A 19959-nucleotide genomic window follows, 5' to 3' on the forward strand; every position below is an offset into this window, starting at 1 on the left:
GTAAACTCAGATAATGCTCCCACAGACTACAATTTTGCCTTTTATTTTTAACTTCCATTAATCGATGGGCAGCATTTTAGGTCATGGTATCATGACATTTTTTATAATCCAAATTTAAGAATAATAGTCTTTATTGTAGAGATATTGGAAGACCAGAGGCTTCTTCTCAAAGCCATCTATGGTTTCCTTTTTTCATAATTCAAAGGGTCATCATCCCCTCACAGTCAACTTAAATCATGCAAAGTTTGAGTTTTCGTTGTCTGCTGCATCTATTCAGAGTCCATTCTCTATTCATCTGTCGCATAAATGAAAAGCATGCTTTTACCTTATGATTGCTTAAAGTATTTACCATTGGTATCTGAAATCCAACCTTTCTAAATAAAAACAAATCCACAACAATTAGAATTTCATGATATGTGAAATCTTCTTGTGCAAACGGCTTTCTAATCACAAAATTGCGAAGTACTAATTATTTCAAAGTACACAAAAGAAGAGAAAGCAATGAATCCTCATAATACAAAATGAAACCAAATAAATCCATGTGCTTAATTTGAGGCTAAAGCCTGGAAAGTCAGAACAACAAAACTCAAAGCTTGCATGGCCTCACGTGCAGCGGCTAGAGGAAAGGCAAGATCCTGGTTGCCTGCCGATCATGTTTATGTTTTCCATAAGCATTCTCATTACTCAATCTTGAGATTGTTTCCACGGACAAGAGTATACAGAGAAAGCCACAAAACACAAAGGGCTTACACAAACATAGTAACCACTACAGAAAGCTTAAAGGAAATGAGACACAAATCACCAACTAAAACAGACATACAAAAAATAAAACTATATCAAATTTATGACATGCGTAGCACAGGGAATCCCAGTGGCTGGCAAATACCTTCAGCATGGTCATGGCCATTTTCATCAGGGATGCGTTCGATCAGAGTCTCAATGGACTCATCCCAAATGGGCCTTGTGTCAAAGAGGTCCTCAGGAATTGAGTTCTCGGTCTCAACAGGTGGCAGATTTTCAATTACTGAAACTTCCAGGGCACTACTACTTTCATCATCTGAAACTAAATCTTGCTCCCTTTCTGACTGTGTAAGTCTATCCACTAACTTGGAAGCTTCATCACTAATCTCCTCAAAGAATTCTATGGAGTTCCTGTAAAGATCAAAGAAATGCTCCTTATTGTCTTTTGTGGGGCTTGTGGGCCCCCTGCAGGAAGATGCGGTGCTTTTGCTCTTTACTGGCAATCGGGATGCAAATATCTTTGGTCTTGTGGCCCCTTCCTCTGATTCTAACTCAAGCTCCTCTTCCTCACCTGTGCTTTCTATTTCTGCCTCAGTGTAACTTCTAGTTTCTACTGGACATTTGGTCTTCACGTCCAAACTGGCATCAGATTCAGATTTGCTTCTATCATCTGGTGCGCTGCTTGTCAAGTCCTGTCCCTGGGGACGACCTGTCTTCTTTAGAGGTGAGTCTAGATGTGAAGGCTGCTGCTCCACTCTTTGGGCAGGTGCTTTCACGGGGATTTTAGACTTTGGTTTTGCTTCATCTTCTTTACTTTCCTCATCCAGGCTGGGCAGAAAATCTTCAGAAAGGGAACTCTCATATTCCACCGATGGAGGTATTGAGGTTGAAGTGGGGATAGTCCTTACAGGGATTTTGGATTTGCTCTCAGTAGAAGGCACATTCTCCATGGTTGCAGTAGGGATTTCAATGACTGATTTCTGTTCCTCTGGGGAGGAATCGGGAGAATCATCACCCCGATCTGAATATACAGACCTAGTGACTGTGGAAAAATCTAACTGAACTTGTACAACTTGTTCAGGGAAGTCAGGGCAAGTGGTCTGCTTCTCGCTGGATGGAGGAAGAGAATCACCCATTTGCCTGGTGGGTAGGTCCTCAAGCCCTGTAGAAGTAGCCTCTTTCATGGATGTTTCTGTGGAGGCTGAAATGTCTATTTGGGAGCTAAGTGGGGTATCTGAAGTGTGTATTTCTTCTACCTCCTCACTCAGGTCATCTGGGAGTAACTCTGCTTCATCATCCACTGTTTCTTTTGATTCTAAGAGTGTTAATGACTCAGCTGATGTCTCCACCTGTGGGGCCTCAGCACCTGTACCTCCTTCTTTCATGTCTTGTGAGACGGTCTCTTCCCTGGATTCTTGCCCAATTTGGAAAAAGTGAAAGCTTTCATCGGCATAGGACCTTTTGGTCATATCAATGGCACCACTTCGGGTCATCTCAAACAATTTTCCTTCCTGAAAGAGAAATGGATTTTGCTCACTGGTTGGGGTCCCCTCTTCAGTTGGGGTCCTAGCAGGAGTGGTGTCAGGGGTGGTACCCTGTGACTGTCTGTCTACCATCAAACCAAATATCTTCTGTTCTTCCTCTTTCACTCGAGCCTCAAAGGCTTCGTCATCCTCACGGATTTCACTCCAGGAATCAGAATCCACATCAGTTTTTGTGATGATGACTTTGCTTATTTGTTCACTGACAACTGTTGATGTTTTTGGTACAGGTGGCTCCAAAGATGAGGAGGCTCCATCTGACTGTATTTCCTGCAAGGTACTCTCTTGTTTGGATTCTACTTCCAAGACCTGCTCCTCAAAATTAGCTTCTTTACTTGAAACAGTTTTATCAGAGGAGCTTGTCTCTACTACATCTTCAACAGAGGATGTGATGGTAACAGAATACTCTTCAGAAGAATGAAAACTTGTGTGCCTTGTATCTGTTTGGGTTTTGCTTTCTTCACCAGAGAAAAAAGATTGAGAAGGAACATTTTCATAAGGGCTTATGATTTGAGGATCATAGATTTCCTCAGTCTCTGTTGGGTCTGACACTGGAACATCCAAGGATGATCTATCAGTTTGAGTAGTAATGAGTGAATCTTGAATGGAACAGTCCTCTGGTAAGCTCTCAAAAGCTTGGTCAGGTTTTGTGACCTCCATTTCTGTAGCAGAAGCTGTAGAGACCATGTCTTCATCTAATTCTTTTGCTTCAGATGCTGGACAAAGAGGTAAAGAGGAGAAAGATGGAGAGCCTTCACTGGGGGGATCTGCTTGTGAAGATTCGACTTCAGGAACATCAAGCTCTTCTAGGTCGTTCTCACCAGTGTCTTGGAGGGCTAGTGATTCCTTATGGATAACTAGCTGCTCACTGACATCGTCACCAGGGGAACTGCGGAGACCTGAAGAGACAGGAGCAGCTGAGTCGCTAGGACTCCCAATCTCATACTCAAGGCCATCACAAAGTTTTGATTGATAAGTATCTCCATTCAGATCATCATAAGACATCTCTGGTCCATCAGTGGGAAGAGCATGACTGTCTTCGGGTAAGCGAGATTTATAATCTTTTTCTTCTTCTGATTTATCTGAATCTTCCTGAGCATCTTCATTCATCTTAAAAGTGTACTGCTTGGAAACGATAGGCTGGAATTGTATTTCTTCAGGACTGGAATTTGAGTCTATGCTGGATGGAAGTGGGGAAGGAGGCTGCACTCGAATAACTGGCTCTGCCAAGAGACCTGAGTCAGCACCTTTCTTCAGCTGTGTCAACTCAGGTTCACTTTCTGAGGAGGAAGAAGCCTCCCTGCCCTCTGTTGTTACTACCACAGGAGCGTCACTTTCATCCTCGACACTCTCTGTGTGTTTTGGTTCATCCGTGTCTGCTGAACAGTCGACATCTGCATCAGAGGATGAAGAAGATTCTTCCTGCTTGGGTTCTCTTTTGTAGTCCCTTTTCTGCTTTGCTTCTTGTTCAAGTTCATCAAACGTTTTGACTTTGGTTACCATTTTAAACATTTCCTCTTCCGGTGTGAACCTCTTTTTCTCCCCATTTTCTGAGTCGTCCTCCTCCGCACATTCAGGAATCACAGCTGGTTTTGGTGTGTCTGTGGTTTTGGGCGTGACCTCGTAGCTAACTTCTTCGGAGCTGGGGGTGTCTGGGGAAAGGGGACTCTTCCCCGAGCTCTCCATGAGTGACGTCTGCTCGAGGCTGTCATCCTCGGCACTGCCGTCGGGGTCTCGGAGCAGCCGGGACCGCACAGAGGCCACTTCCGTGAAGAGCTCGGTCTTGGCAACAGCTGAGGGAAGAGGAAAGTGACTTGGGAGAATTCCAGCCTTCATCTTTGGTTCAACGGGGCTGCTTTCAAGAGAGTCACGGCAAGGGGATTCCTTCAGAGGACTTGGTTCCAGAGAATCGGGAGTTTTGTGCGAAGAGTTATCTTCCAGCACAGGGCTGGCCTCCAGGGAGTCTTTGTGGCTCACAGCGAAGGATTCATCAGCCCCAGGGCTGAAAACCTCACTCTCGCGGCTAGGGAGTGCGAGTTCTAACCCTTGCGGACTTCTAATGGCTGCCTGGGGCTTTGATTCAGTCCCTGAACCTGCCTTTACAGCAGCCTCGGACAACGGTGAGGCCTCTGCCTCCCCTGAGGGCTTGGTGGCTGTGGATTCCTGAGCTTCGGTATCAGTTTGTGTTTCGTGGGATGGACTAATGTGTGCACGTGGACCTTCGTCACAGGTCACTTCCTCAGTCAGTCCTTCGGATGTTTCTTTTGCTAATGATACACTTTGACCACCAAGGCTGTCACCTTCCTGTGGGGGGCATATGTCTTTGGAAGGGTCTGGGGTGGCCTCTGTCAGCTGATGCTCAGCAGAGGACTCTACTGCCTCGGTGACTGCAGCGCCTTGCCCTTCAGAACCATCAGCAACATCTTTGGTTGAGGGATGTCCTTTTTCGGAATGACTTTCTGGTGCTGTTTCTAACTTGGTAGTTTCATGTGTTTCCCCAATCTGCTCCTCACTTTTCTTTGGCGAGAAGGAAAGGCTCTCTGGGCTTGTCTCGGGGGTCTCGGCTAGGCCCTCATGTTTATAGCTTTCCTCTGAACTAATCTGAGGGGTCCCTTCCATCAGGCTGCCACACGGAGAATCTGCCACCCCTTCGGGCTTCAGGCTCTCAGAACTGCCATGTAAAGCGCCACTCTGCAAAGACAGGGCTGGGAGGAACTCATCTTTCATGTAATCTAGTGGAAATGTCGTGTTGAAAGGACTAGTGAGCACTTGGTCTAAGTGAAGCTGTGCCTTCTCAGGCTCCTCAGTCATACGGAACTGCTGGTATTTGTCATTGTCTTCCAGTTCTTGCTTAATGACGTCAGAAAAGTCAGTGGAGGTTTTCCGGTCTGGGCTGATCTGGAGATCCATGTCTCCCTGGTCGTCAGCCAGCTTTTCTTTGGGGACTTCGCTATCTTTATGGCTTTCTTCTTCAGGCACTGGCTGAACAGGTTCGGGTGTTTTGTGGTTGAGAGATTTCTCCTTTTCTCCAGCCCCATCTTCTCTCTTAAACCCTGTGGAGGAAGCACGGACTGCTCTTCTGGGTTCTGAGAATCCCGTGACCAGGAACCTCTGGCCTCGTTTGATTGTCTGACTCTCCGTTTTCTGCGCTTCTCTTGGGGTTACTATCGGCCCCTTTTCTTTTTCTAGCCGACCTCTACCCTTTTCTTGTGGCTGTTTTGGTTTTGCAGATTTGTGCTCAAAAAGTCCAGTCTTGTGTTTCGATGGGTCCTGACCTGACTGGAAAGCTTTCATCAGCTCCCGAACAGACATGGTCTCCTCGATTCTTTCTGTTTTTGAGGTGGGGGAGACAGGTGGTTGTTTGTCTGTTTTCCCAGAAGGTGACACGGGCAGGTGCTTCTCAGTTTTCCCGGAGCTTGAGACAGGAGAATGCTTTTCCATCCTTCCAGCGGGTGACACCGGCAAGCGTTTCTCTGTTCTGCCAGGAGATACCGGCGGATGTTTCTCGGATCTCCCAGAGGGAGATCCAGGGGGACGTTTATCTGTCTTACCTGAAGGCGAAACAGGAGGGTGTCTTTCTGTTTTTGTAGAAGAGGACATAGGGGAGTGTCTTTCCGTTTTGGTCGAGGGTGAAACGGGTGAGTGTTTCTCAGTTTTGCTTGAGGATGACACAGGGGACTGCTTTTCAGCTTTCGCGGAGGGTGACACAGGCGAGTGTTTCTCGTTCTTACTCGATGGTGATACCGGAGGGTGCCTTTCTGTTTTGGCAGAGGAGGAAAGAGAAGTGTGTCTTTCTGTTCTAGAGGAGGCGGACGCTGGCGCATGCCTCTCTGACTTCAGAGAGGGCGATGCAGTCAAATGTGTCCTTTGTGTTACCTTTTTTGGCACATCCTCTTTGCCTTTGACTCTGACAGGCAACTTGCTTCGACCCTTCTGTTCATCTTCCACTCGTTTCTGAAGGGCCTTCACCTTGTCCTTTATGGAACCAATGGGCGTTTCCTCTATCAAAGGTGACGTAGCTTTTACAGCAGGAAGAGGCTCGGGGGCTGAACCTGTGTCTTCATCTAATGACTCTTCTGAACTCCCTTTTTTAAGTTCTGTTTTTTCTGCACTAGCTTGTGGACTGTCCTCCTTCTGCTTTTGTTTCTCCTTTAATTTCCTTCTCACCGGCTTCTTGATCCCCAGGCTTGGTTTGGGCTGTTTCTGTGTACTCTGTGTCTCCTCTGAGGGTGCATCTTTGCCTTCGCTTTCTGAGCGCCTGCTGGGACCCTGAGCCTCAGGCTTCTCCCCTACCATACCTTGCTCCTTCTGGGGCTGCTCTTCGTGAGGAGGCACATAGGAATTCAGATCCTCAGTAAGGTAGTTCACTAGCCCCGTTGAGTCTTTCTCTACTTCTACTTTGGTCTCTTTATCTAGTCTAACTTCTACACATGGGTATTCGGCGATCTCTAAAGATGCTTTTTGCTTAGCCTCCTCTATCTCCTCCTCACTGACAATGACCCACTCCTCCTCCACTAACTCTCTCTCTGGCTGAGACCTCGGCACACTGCCTTCATCTCCTGTGCAGGTTCCGCTTCTCAGGATTTCGTTCACCTTCTCTAAGTCCTCTTTAACTCTTTCAACAATTTCAAAAGGCTCCCCTGGCTCTTCCTCTGCAGCCTTCACCAGCTCCTTCACTTTGATGGAACCTGCCCTATCAGATCCATCTGTGGTCAAGATGGCGGTCATTTTGATCAAATCTTGTTTCATCTCAGAAACTTCAGAGAGCAAGTCCGGACTTGCCAGGACAGGAACTTCATTAACCAGGTGACTTTTCAGGACAGATGTTTCTGTAGATTCTGTCTCATCATCTTTGATGTGAATGGAAAAACATCGAAAGTAAAATGGAAATCAAAAAAGATATTGGCAAATGTAATCAGGACTGAAACGACACAGTGTCTTTTCCTGTCGTGGCGGGAGGGACAACAAAATGGGCTGGGAATGGTGGATCCACAAGGTCTCAGGATACAAAAGCAAAGCAAGGCTAACGGAAAAAAAACTGAAAAGGAAAAATGAGCAGGAAATAACTTGCTTAATTTTCTCACTTGTAGCACATCCACACATATAACAAAGCTTTAACAAATAATCAAGACACACACACACAAAATCACAAAACAAAGAACGAACGCAGTGAAATTACACAGAGATATCTCAAGATTGTTCAGATGTTACAGATCAATGTCGAAAAAAAATGAATATGGGAAAAAAAGGAAAAAAGCATTAGAAATCGCAGATAGTTGATTTCCTCTAGGAGAAAGCCAGTAGTAGCAAACTCAGAATACTTCCTAATGAGGTATATACGTTATTTAATCATAGAAAAATCTGGAACGCAGCATGTTTAGTTCTGCCAATATACAATGACTATATAAAATATATCTGAATCAGCTGCAAACCGGCATTTCATCTAAGGGAAATTCACACCTAACAGTGAAACAAACAGTCTTGTGCTGAGAGGCATGGTCCTTTCCTTGGAGCAACCTCCTTGCTTAGACACGTAATGGACAGACCAAGGAGGGAAAGAAAGGAAAGGAAAGAAAAACAACAAAAACGATTGTGATTAAACTTATATGTGAGTCCAAAGTTAAAATGTGATGCATGGCAACCCAAATCAGAGACAGTCACACGGGACACACGCACAGTTTATGTAAGCCAAGTTATTTCCATGCAAAGCAAAGGTGGACTAAAACTGGTGGAGAGGCAGCCTTGCCGAGATGCACGGGCGGGAAGATGGTGAGAAATTAGAACACATGTGGAAAACGACTGTGGTGAAGCATAGTTATTTCCCTAAAAGCCCATACACAAGATGCTCAACGCAGTATGCGTGAGGCGTGGGTAGTGGGTGCCTGCATCCATTAAAGCAAGGAGGACAACTCAAACTCGTTTAGAATTTACTCATGAAAAGACCGTAGTTCAAAAAGCCCTTTCAACAGAGCTCTTCTTTGGAGATTACTTCATACCTGGATGAAGATTATTTTATGATTGTTTTTACACTAAAAGAAAGCCAAACATGGGACTTCCCTGGCAGTTCAGTGGTTAAGAGCTTCCACTACAGGGGATAAGCATTTGATCCCTGGTTGGGGAACTAAGATCCCACATGCTGTACAATGTAGCCCCCCCACAAAGGGAGGCCAAATGTAAGCCTATATTTGAAAATTTTTAAACAGTCACGATACCTTGATTCATTCAGGAGGATTAATGGCACTATATCAATATAGTAACCTTTTTTTTTTAAATGATTGAGCCAGATGGATGAATTTTTAATTCCTATAAGCTTATATCCAAGGAATAAAGGGTCATTTAAATAAACATATTAGTACCAAAGAAAAAAGTGGAATAATAAAATCTCTTTATAAAAAGGAATTAATGAAAGCAATAATAATGTAAAAGTTTTTATAAACATAAGCGCCTTCTCTTGAGAGAATCAATATTTGTTGAGATATACTCTGTGAAATGCATATATAAAGATATATTTAACTTATATTAATACAGATTTGTTCAGATATAAAACAATGAAAATATCCAGAATTTTAAATATGCTAGTCCTAAACAAAGATTTATAGTGGTTAGTAATGGTGGTTAATAATGGCAACTAGCTTGTATCTTACATCATGATCTTAACCCTCATATTTAAGAGGGTAAGGAGACTCTTAATTAAAAGTATTTCAAAAACTTAGCAGTAAATTACATTGTGCTAGGACTTCAAGAAAGGGGGGGAAAGTCCAAAGATTACTGCATTGGGCCTAAAGACCATATTAAACATACTTCTAAGTTTTCTCCTTTTGGGAATAGCACTCTGAAATACAGTGAATCAAAATAAATCTTAAGATGAATAAACATTAAAAATCAGATTTTTTTCTAAAGCATTTGGGACATAAGAGTAGGAAAGAATCCTGAAAAACTCAATTTCTTCCACACAAGAACCTAGTAACCAGAAACAAGCCAACAAACTGAAAATTTAACTGAATGTTACAAACCTAAAATGAGCTCTAAGATAGCTCTCTCAATGTCTATAAAAATCAGTTCTTTCTGTACTATATTATGCTTAGGCTTTGCATCATTATTTAAAATTAGCCCTATTATGACATTACGACATACTGTTATGATTAGTAATTTCATCCAGGAGGTTTTCATTTTTGCTTTTCCTGGTTCTTAATTTTTTCAGAACACTTTTACAAAAGTCCATCAGACCTCAGCCCTAGAGAAGTCAGTTACACTTCACCACAGTAAGAGGTGCAAGGGGTGGGGGGGTGGTGTGAGGGGAGCGTTAGCTTTAGCTGAGAACTATTAAGACAGTATCACTTTTGCAGATGTGGCCTACATAAGTAATGAGCTCTCTACTGATGTCAGGGTCGCTTGATGTAAAAAGTGATACTGTCACATCAGAGCTTAAAAAAAATGAGATGACAATGTTATGCTAACAAATGGACAAAACAGTAGGGTGAGTTTCTAAACAAGCATAACAGCAAAAGCAGGGTTAACAGGGATCCAAAAGAAAGTGAATGCTTAGATGAATAATCATTGCATTTTACTGATAATTTGCTCACAAATTAGATATATTCATAATTTAACTGGCCAAGCTGCTTCTCTAAAAATATATTAATGATTAATAAGGATAATATAAAAATATAAATATTATAATGGTTAGTAATGGCAACTAGCTTGCATCTTAATTCATGCTTTTCTTTATTGTAGCCAGCTTTCACACAAACTCAGTTTTATTTGAAATCTTACTTTTTTCTGATGTCATATCGATCTGAAAGAAAAGATACATAAATTGAATGGTTACAAATAGTGTTGTGTCCCATATCCCCGATGTACACAATAAACTCTATCATAATTATAAACATGGGAGACACCATAAGTTATAGGAAGGTCAGAGTAATTTGCTACGGTTCTTCCCCAAGAGTGTCTTTGATTCTTATCCTAACTTTGGAAAGAACAAATCTGCTTTCTAGACACTATAGGTAGAAAGTCCTTTCCAACATGTTTCTTTGGAAGATATGACCTAGAGGTGTTTGATATTAGAAATAGATATTAGGGAAAAGGGCCAGGAAAAAAAAAAGTGAAGTAGGTATAAAACAGCGTCAATTTAGTTGAGAAAAAGCAAAGAACATGCCCGAGTGATATGTTCTATAGAAACTGTTCCATTATTAGTTACAAGACAGAATTCCAAATCCCCAAAATAACACAAACTAGATCTCTTGCACTGAATAGTTCCTGAAAATATTCAATAGAAAATCGTAAGCCTAACAGAAAAATTCATTTGGATATAATAGCAAAGCTGGTTTCATAACTGTGTTGCTCTTTCAACAAAGTATGTAGGTATCATTTGACCAGCCTGGGGATCAAGTCGTCAGCTACAGAAGGGAAACTGAATACGTGAGGCAAAGAGTGACTGCACACTTGGGGGCAGGCATGGCTTCAGTCTTGTAAGTTTACTGTCATCTGGTCATACACGGTAGCACAACGAGGCTATAATCACCCCTCTCATCCTGCTCCACGGCTGGTATGAATAGAGAAGGGAACTGACGGGTAGTCTCTGAACTGATAAAGGCCTTACATTTTAAGCTGGTGAGCACAAGGGTATTTATTATCTTTTTCTTCATGGTTTTGTATTTCAAATCCATCATAACAACATTAAAAAATAAAATGGTGTATTTGAAAACATTTATGTGAAACAAATAACAATTCCATTTGTCTGTCTTAGAGATATGAAGCAATATGTTAATTAAGTATAAGAACTTTTTCAATAATTTCTTTCATTTCTGTAATGCTTAGGCATTTTCAGATCTTTATTAGGAAAAAAACATACTTTCTTTGACTATCAAAGCAGGTATAATTCAAATGGCTATTTATTCAAGGTAATCTCTCTAAGACTCATTTTTTTCATCTGTCATATAGCACCTATGGTATGACAACATACATCTTTTAGCATGACTGTGAGATCACTGTTGATGGGGTATGTGGAATACTTAATAAAGTGTCTACCTTATAAGAAGTGCTCATTATTAGTAGAGTTCTGCATTATAATATTAATATAGTAAGATGGATGAACTGTATGCTCCTTTTGATTTCAGTGGTTCTCAAACTTTTGTTCTTAAGACGCCCTTTATACTCCTAAAAAAACACTGGGGAGTGTGAAGAACTTTTGCTTATGTTTAACATATATAAATATGTGTCTGTATTACAAATGATAGCTGAGAAAACACAAGAACCCAAGTGTAAACAAGCCCACGTTCCATAGTGTCAGGGTGATAATGTCATCATATGCAATGTGGCCTCTGGAATACTTCTGTGTAGCTTGTGAGGATATGGGCGCTAAAAGGCAAATGATGACTCAGGACTAAGGAAACAGTTTTATCCTCCCGGCATCTCCTGACCAACCTTTGAGAACCACTGAGATTGTGGTTTGATTTTCAGTAATTGGTAGAGAAATCTGTATTATTGCACAGACAGGTAATAATTTATAGGGAAGTTTTAGTGTCCTATGAAATCAGTCCATAACATGAGAAAACAGGCTCAGAGAGGTTAAGTAAAATTGTGACCCTTCAATTACTAAAAACAACTGTATAACCCTTCTCTGTTAATCATGTGCTCTTATCAGTGGTTACAGCAATGACACAGCCATTAACAAGTGACAACACCATATAATTACCTCTTCCTCCTGTTCTTGATCTGACTCTGATTCCTGGCCACCCCAAGACGCCATGCAAGATGGAGAAAGAGAGCAGGAAGAGTAGAGAGCATTTAGAAGAGAAGACAAAACTAAATACCCTGACAGCAAACATCAGCAGGCAAGCATACAGTTAGCATTTGCATATTTTTTCTTACTAACAGTTTACAGAAGACAAGCACAAAAATTAAAGAAGATTGATTTAAATGCAAACATCTGTAGATTCAAAAGACAAAAGAACCAAAATTATAAATATACTAATCTATCAGACAAAAGAACTAATATTATAAATGTACTCATTTCAGATATAGGTTACCAGCAGCCACAAAGTGTGACATTTCATGGATTGGATGGCATATGTCTACAGAAATGGTGATGATAATATCTCAGCATAATATCTTGATGCTTTTGAACTGTGGTATTGGAGAAGACTCTTGAGACTCCCTTGGACAGCAAGAAGATTCAACCAGTCCATCCTAAAGGAAATCAGTCCTGAATATTCATTGGAAGGACTGATGCTGAAGCTGAAACTCCAATACTTTGGCCACCTGATGCAAAGAACTGGCTCACTGGAAAAGACCCTCACTCTGGGAAAGACTGAAGGCGGGAGAAGGGGACGACAGAGGATGAGATGGTTGGATGGCATCACCGACTCAATGGACATGAGTTTGAGCAAACGCCGGGAGCTGGTGAAGAACAGGGAAGCCTGCTGTGCTGCAGTCCATGGAGTTGCTGAGTCGGACACAACTAAGCAACTGAACTGACTGAACTGAATATCTCAGCCATTACAGGTATTGATTAAACATGTTAAAAGCCACAAATGAACATGCAGTGAAGATATTTTCAATACACAGGCAATACTTAGGAGTTCTCTTGTAATAAAGAGCTACCCTGTTCTAAAATATATCTAAACTCTACCATGTTTGTCAATGTTTTCTTTTTGTTTTAGTTACTAAATGGAGAGCTGTCCTGGACCATCATAGAATTAATAACTGTGCCGGATATATCTTGACTTAGATACAAAAAGGAATAATGAACTAAATGCTTTCTTTTATAGCATACTGAAAGCTCATTTGAATCAGAGACAAAGCTCATTCATCTTTACACATCACTCAGATGGATTGCCCCAGCATTTACGTATTTCTCTGTGGTTCTTATTTGGCATTCTGCTTCAGTGATTCAAAAGTGCTCAGCACTACAACCCCCAAAGTACATTCTTTACCACTGGAATGCTGTTAGATAACAGTTACTTGGATGCATATGTCTACTGCTGTATTCTAATTCTTGTAATTAACATGTAAATTTACACATGCAGATTCTGGTATTTCATTTCATTTTGACCATTAAATAAGAATTTAGTTTAAATATGATACTACATGGTTTTCTCTATGTGACCGATTTCTAATTTGTAAGAATAATTAATCGTGAAAAATGGTGAATGAAAATAAACATAGAAAATGTTCTGTTTCATGGAGTTAAGATTTAGGATTTTAAATATGTTTCTACCTCTCCTCCTGGGTTTCCCTTGTGATAAAGAATCAGCCTGCAATGAGGGAGACCTGGGTTCGATCCCTGGGTTGGGAAGATCCCCTGGAGGAGGGAAAGGCTACCCACTTCAGTATTCTGGCCTGGAGAATTCCATGGACTGTAGAGTCCATGGGGTTGCAAAGAGTCGGACATGACTGAGCAATGTTCACTTTCACTTTTCACCTCTCCTCCAAGTCTCACCTGCCAGTATCTGACAACTTGCTATAACCTTCTATAAATTGCCATATGGGAACTTTCCATTAAAAAGGAATACTGGTCAAAATTTTTCAAAAAACAAAAAAAGCTTTTCCCAACATTTAATCTATTCCCTAGTCTTCTTTGATTTGATCAGAGTAATCAAGGAATTCTGTAAAGAGGAGAGGTTTGAATAGAAAGAAAAACTTCTAGTAGATTTGGGTCAAGTATTAATTTTCCTTTCAACAATGTTTCAAATCTATTCCTATAACATGTGAGTATTTTGTATACTAATCATGTTAAAATAGTTGGAAAAAATGAATCTGATGCTCCCCAGATAGTACAGGTTACAAAATGAACATATAATTATTTTAGCAACAAGGTAAAATACCCTGAAGTTGCTCTGAATTTCATAATACATAATCCACCTGTGAACTGGCAGTAAACAGAAGCTAACAGACTCATAATGTTTTGGCAGGGCCGAAAGCACCACTAGCATGGTGCCAGGAGGGCGCACAAAAACCATAAGGGAGGCAAAGTGAATAGTTTCATGTTCAAAATCAGTCCAAAAGGTTACACCTTACATTGAAATTTTCTCTCTTCCATAGCCAATACATATTTATAGAAACTTTTCCATCAAAGTGAATTTAATGCAAAATAAGGTAGAGCTACTTTTTTCCTTACTTAAATGGAACATCACAAATTGGACAGGGTATCAAAAATGACTATTATACATGGTTGCATTCAGTGTCTTTGCCTGTATCTATTCTAAAGGATTTGGAAATCAAATCCTCTACAGCCTGAATTGCACTACAGCAGATTATAATACCTTCGTATAAATTGGCAGGGTGATGTTTAAGTTGCAAATAGCTTGGTGCACCAGGCCTCTTGTAGATTTTGGCTCTTTCATAAATGATAGTCGTCCGCAAGGTTCCTGAGTCGTATCACGTACCTTGAACAAGAAAGACATACATGCTTCGCTCACGTGTGACACATACTGTTTACTTTAGTGAGATGACACTCAAAAGAACCAGAGAAAAGTAAAATTCACTTGCTTTGGAAGTGTTCCTTTTGCCCTTTCCTATTATCATTTAGAACGATTAAAAAAATCATTCAACTTTTTAAAAATTGTGGTAAAGTATACATAACATAAAACTGACCATTTTCACTTATATTCTTAGCATTGTTATGCATACAACTCAGTGGCATGAAGCTCATTCGCAAAGTTACGTGATTATCACTACTGTGCAAAATTTCCCATCATCCCAAACAGAAACATTACACCATTAAGCAATAACTCCCCATTCTCCTCTCCCTCCAGCACCTAATAGCCTCTACTTAACTTTCTGTCCCTATAAATTTGCTTGTTCTAGGTACCTTATATAGACAGAGTTATACAATCTTTGTTCATTTGTATCTGTTATTTCAGGTTGCATAATATTATCAAGATTCAGTCACATTGCAATATATACCAGAATTTCATTTTTTTTTTAATTGTGTTAAATTGTACATAAAACATCATTTCAACCATTTTTACATGTATAGTTTACTAGCATTAAGTACATACACATTGTTGTACAATCATCACCACCATGCATCTTCAGAATGTTTTCACCTTCACAGACTGAAACTGTTTCCATAAAAAAATAATTTTCCATTCCTTCCTTCCCCCATATCCTGGTAACCACTATTCTATTTTCTGACTAGTTGATGACTCTAGGTATCTCATACAAGAGGGAACATACAATATTTGTCTTTTGGTGTCTGACTAATTTTACTCATTTTAAGGCTGAATAATACTACAATGTATGCATATATCACATTTTGTATATCCATTCATCTGTCGATGGATATTTGGAATATTTCCACTTTTTGACTATTGGGAATAATGCTGCTATGAACATTGCAAGTAACTGGTTGAGTCTCTGCTTTCAATTTTTGGGGAAGGCTGGATGATTGATATACTATTTCTATGTTTTAACTTTTTGAGGAACTGTCATACTCTTTTCCACAGTATGGAATGGCTACACCATTTTACACTCCTTCCAGCAAGGCATCAGGGTCCCCATTTCTCCATATCCTCACCAATATTTGCTATTTTGTTTTGTTTTTGATAATAGCCATCCTAATGAGTTACTGAGTAGTATCTCGTAGTGGTTTGAATTTGAATTTCTCTGCTGTTAAACATTATTTCATGTGTTTATTGGCCATTTGTACATCTACTTTATAGAAATGTTTAAGTCATTTTCCTATTTTTGTATTTGGTGTCTATAGGATAATTTTTGACCACTAACAATATCAAATATTAGCATAATTACATAGCCGTTTATGGTAAATGGATCCCTTAGAAGAACCTATCTTTAATCAGGAAAACCATTGAACCAGAAATGGCACAATGAAGGCCTTCAGTAGAGATCTTGAGAAAACAGACGTTAAAACTTAAATAGAATTATTATTTCCTTTTATTTCATGAATCTCTCCCTCATACTCATTTTTGTTCTCTTCAGAACTGGTATCTAAAATGCAACTTGCATATGTTAAATTATGATAAATTGCATATGTTAAATATGATAAATTCCTAACCTAGATTAACATTCCTAAACAGGGACAACAAATTCATGGTACATTAAAGTGTCTCAACAAATGTTTGTTGAATGAATTTATAAATGTGTATCCAGTCTATTGCTCTATCTGGGATAACTTCTTGATAGATTAACTGGGTCTTTTAAGAGCTTTTACTATAAAAATTTGTCACTAACAACTCTTTTTGGTCTCCACATTTGTGAAGTTCATATATTAAAAAAATTTAAGCACAAATATTTAAAAGAAATAATAGTTAAAAAAAATAAAGAGAGGCTTCTCTTAACATTTGGAAAAGAATGACCAGTTTTCCTAATTAATCAGTTGGCCATTTGTCCCTCATTCTTAGCCTATAACTAAAAATCAAGGTTGAATTTGAAATTTTAAAAAATAGTTTTTAGGAGTTTAAAATTTTATAGAAATACTTTTAAAAAAATCATTAGAAATGACTGAAAAGCAAATATTCTCTTCTACCAAAAGAAGTCAAAGCCTTACTTGATGCTGAATAAAACACATTCCCAAATTCCATGTATATATTACCTTGACAAAGAGAGGAAGTCTGTTTTCTTTGAAGGCAAAAAAACTGAATATATGATGTTGGCCACTCTTGGTTAATGGCACCAGGTTGCCAAAACAATCAACATAGATGGGTTTTCCTTCTAAGACCTGATGAAAATAGAGAAAAACAAAAAGAATACCATAGCTGAAATTATTACATTACTGGAACATTAAAATTCTTAAAATGTGCATACAATAATCTTTAAAATCCTGACTGACATTTTGTCTTATCTGTGACAAGCTTGGGCCAGCACTCCCTCTCACTAGTAATAGGAATCTTCAAATGCACGGGGGCCTTTAATCTTACTATACTCATTTCTAACACTGTACCATATTATTTTCCCAAATCAATATGTCTTTAAATCATAAATTTATATTTTTGACATCACAATGAATTCGGTTACTTGAATTCAATATCAAAGATCCACACTGATGGAAAATTAAGAAATAAGAAAAAGTAGTATAGCAAGCCCTGGATATTGTATTTTTACGTTTACACAAAGGATATACCTCCTGGGCTGTTTCCTTTACTAGTTTTTAAGTTTCCTTAAAATTTGCTTATTTTTAACTGGAGGGTAATTGCTTTACAATGTTGTGTTGGTTTCTGCCGAACATCAGCATGAATCAGCCACGGGAGTCACATGCCCCTTCCTTCCTGAACCTCCATCCCACCCATCCCACCCCTCCAGGCTGTTTTCTTTATGATTAAAGAATAATAGGGGAAAAAAATCCAATAAATAGTCCCTTAAAAAAAAAAAAGAAAAAGGAAACATAACATGTGAATTGCTATATCCATTTATATACTTATAATTTATTAATAATGCATAATTTTTCCCTTAATAATCTTTAAAAGAGTCCTTTTATCCCTATTGAATGGGTCCAAATTGGCTAAAAATGGCGTATTTTAGACACTTCTAACTGATCAAGATGTTGACTGATCTGCTTTTGATGGCATTATTTAATTAGATGGGCTTCCCTGGTGGCTCAGCATTAAGAACCCATCTGCCAATGCAGGAAATGCAAGTTCAGTCCCTGGGTTGGGAAGATCCCTTAGAAGAGGAAATGCCAACCCACTCCAGTATTCTTGCCTGGGAAATCCCAGGGACAGAGGAGCCTGGTAGGCTACAGTTCATGGGATCGCAAAGAGTTGGACATGACTTAGCGACTGAATAACATTTATTAAATACTATTTTAAATATATTAAAAGAGGTATAAACAACATACTAACATAAATTGGTTTTTAAAACACAGTACCTCCACATCCCTGCTTCTGGCCACCTCAGCAAAGTTTTCTTGTTGTTCCAGGGTTTTATCCACTTTATCATCAGTCATGCAGAAACACCTCAACCTGGCTTCAATGGGGTCATGTGATTTGGCAAACACTACAAATTTGGCCATATATGGTACACAAATAATTTCTCTATACACTTGTGATGCAAAGGTAACAGATTCCTGAATTTGTCGACAATCGATCAGCCAGAACCTATAAAATAAAACAAAGTCAGTTATCTGAAATTTAATTACAGTCATCCCTCAGTATCTACGGCGGATTGGTTCTTAGAACTCCACAGATATCGCGATCCACAGATGCTCAGGTTCATTTTACAAAAAGGCAGAATACAGTCGGCCCTCTGTATCCATGGACTCCACAACTGTGAAAAAGGATAGTCAGTTACATGAAAAACAAATCAGTTCCTTCAGTATCATCAGAGTAATCATTGCATGCCTCTTGGAAAAAGTGAGAAGCAGGAGAGGGAGATAACGAGAGAAAGCAAAAGCAAAGGGAAAGAAAAGACGGGGGAGGGGAAATGGAGGAGGATCGATGAGAAGGAGGGCAAGACAAGGATATGCCCGGTGTTTCAGGTCAAATGTTAAACACTGTAACTTTTTTCCTTGGAAAGTCTTCTGAGTATTCAGGCTTCTGAAATACATCTTCAGCCTCTAGAATCCTTTTGTGGTGCACCCTGGTATTATACCAATATCTTGCTGGATGAGTTTCTATTTTCTTTGACATCCCCTGCTGTTCCTCATTTCATTTCCTAAAACTTTTTTCAACAAAATCTACCTAACGTTTCTTCATCTCATCATTCTTTTCCAAAGGACTCACAGTCACCAAGGTTGGATCAACCAAACTACTTTTTAAAAAAAATCTGCTTTTGCTTCAGAACTCCTAAATACTGCTTAATATAATCCATAGAAGAAATTATTGGCCTTGTGAATAATTTATGATTTCTAGCCTCAGTCAAATCTGTGACATGTTTTGGTAATTTTTTTTCCTCAGATATCATTTTATACACTATAGTAATGTTGCTAAACCTTTATGACACCCTTCAGGCCTTCAGAAAGGTTAACTTCACAGAAAAAGCAGTAACCATCAGATGCACATTTTCTCAATTTGCTCTTTATACACGTCAAAGATTTATTCCAGATCCTCTCACTTTGAAACCTTCCTCCATCACTGATCCCTCCTTCCTGACTCATTGCTCATAATCTTTAAACACCTGAAAATTTCCTTATCTTCTTAGCTTTTCTTTCCTTCAAGTTCCTGATCCATCTCTCTTCTACTTTTTAATTGTGATAAAATATAATTTAATTGGCAGCCTCAAATCCAAGAAGTGGTCTGTGTGCACTAATGATAATATAAAATTTGTCATTTTAACAATTCTTGAGTGCGCAATTCACTGGCAGTAGTACATTTAAAATACCATACAACCACAGCCACTCTCCATTTCCAGAAATTTTTCGTCATCCCAAACAGAGACACTATACCCATTAGACAGTAACTTTGAACTTTCCCATTCACCTCAGTCCCTGGTAAACTCTATTAAACTCTGTCTCTATGAACTTGTCTATCCTAGGTACCTCATTTATGTGGAGACATGCAATATTTGTTCTTTTGGGTCTGGCCTATTTCATTTACTGTAATGCTTTGAAGGCAGCCTAGTTCCTGGTTCTTGGCAGGCCCTCAGTATTACCTCCTTCCTCTTTATACTGATTCAACTATCTTTGATTCACTGCTTCTTCGACTGTCTGAAAGAATTACATTATTCCTATAATAATATAATAACTCCTAATTTCTTTGTCTCTCCTATAAGGCCTGCTGTA

The 19959-nt window shown here is 39.5% G+C and overlaps 1 protein-coding gene across 18 annotated transcripts in view; it reads right to left on the minus strand.

The window, feature by feature from the left end:
- The window catches only part of ANK2 (ankyrin 2), a 286106-nt gene that overhangs the window by 22419 nt on the left and 243728 nt on the right, over positions 1–19959 (minus strand). For 10 of the 18 annotated variants that reach the window (XM_070790813.1, XM_070790816.1, XM_070790808.1 and 7 more), the window contains 5 exons: positions 18109–18337; positions 16837–16962; positions 14546–14668; positions 11977–12009; positions 10053–10074 (listed from right to left, as the gene is read on the minus strand). In XM_070790813.1, coding sequence (XP_070646914.1) covers positions 10053–10074; positions 11977–12009; positions 14546–14668; positions 16837–16962; positions 18109–18337 — 533 coding nt within the window. Of the gene's footprint in view, positions 1–886; positions 7133–10052; positions 10075–11976; positions 12010–14545; positions 14669–16836; positions 16963–18108; positions 18338–19959 lie in introns of all 18 variants that reach the window. The other 8 variants (XM_070790805.1, XM_070790806.1, XM_070790804.1 and 5 more) reach the window with 2 other exon arrangements.

This window comes from Bos indicus, chromosome 6 (assembly GCF_029378745.1).
Source record: "Bos indicus isolate NIAB-ARS_2022 breed Sahiwal x Tharparkar chromosome 6, NIAB-ARS_B.indTharparkar_mat_pri_1.0, whole genome shotgun sequence".
Lineage (NCBI taxonomy): Eukaryota > Metazoa > Chordata > Mammalia > Artiodactyla > Bovidae > Bos > Bos indicus.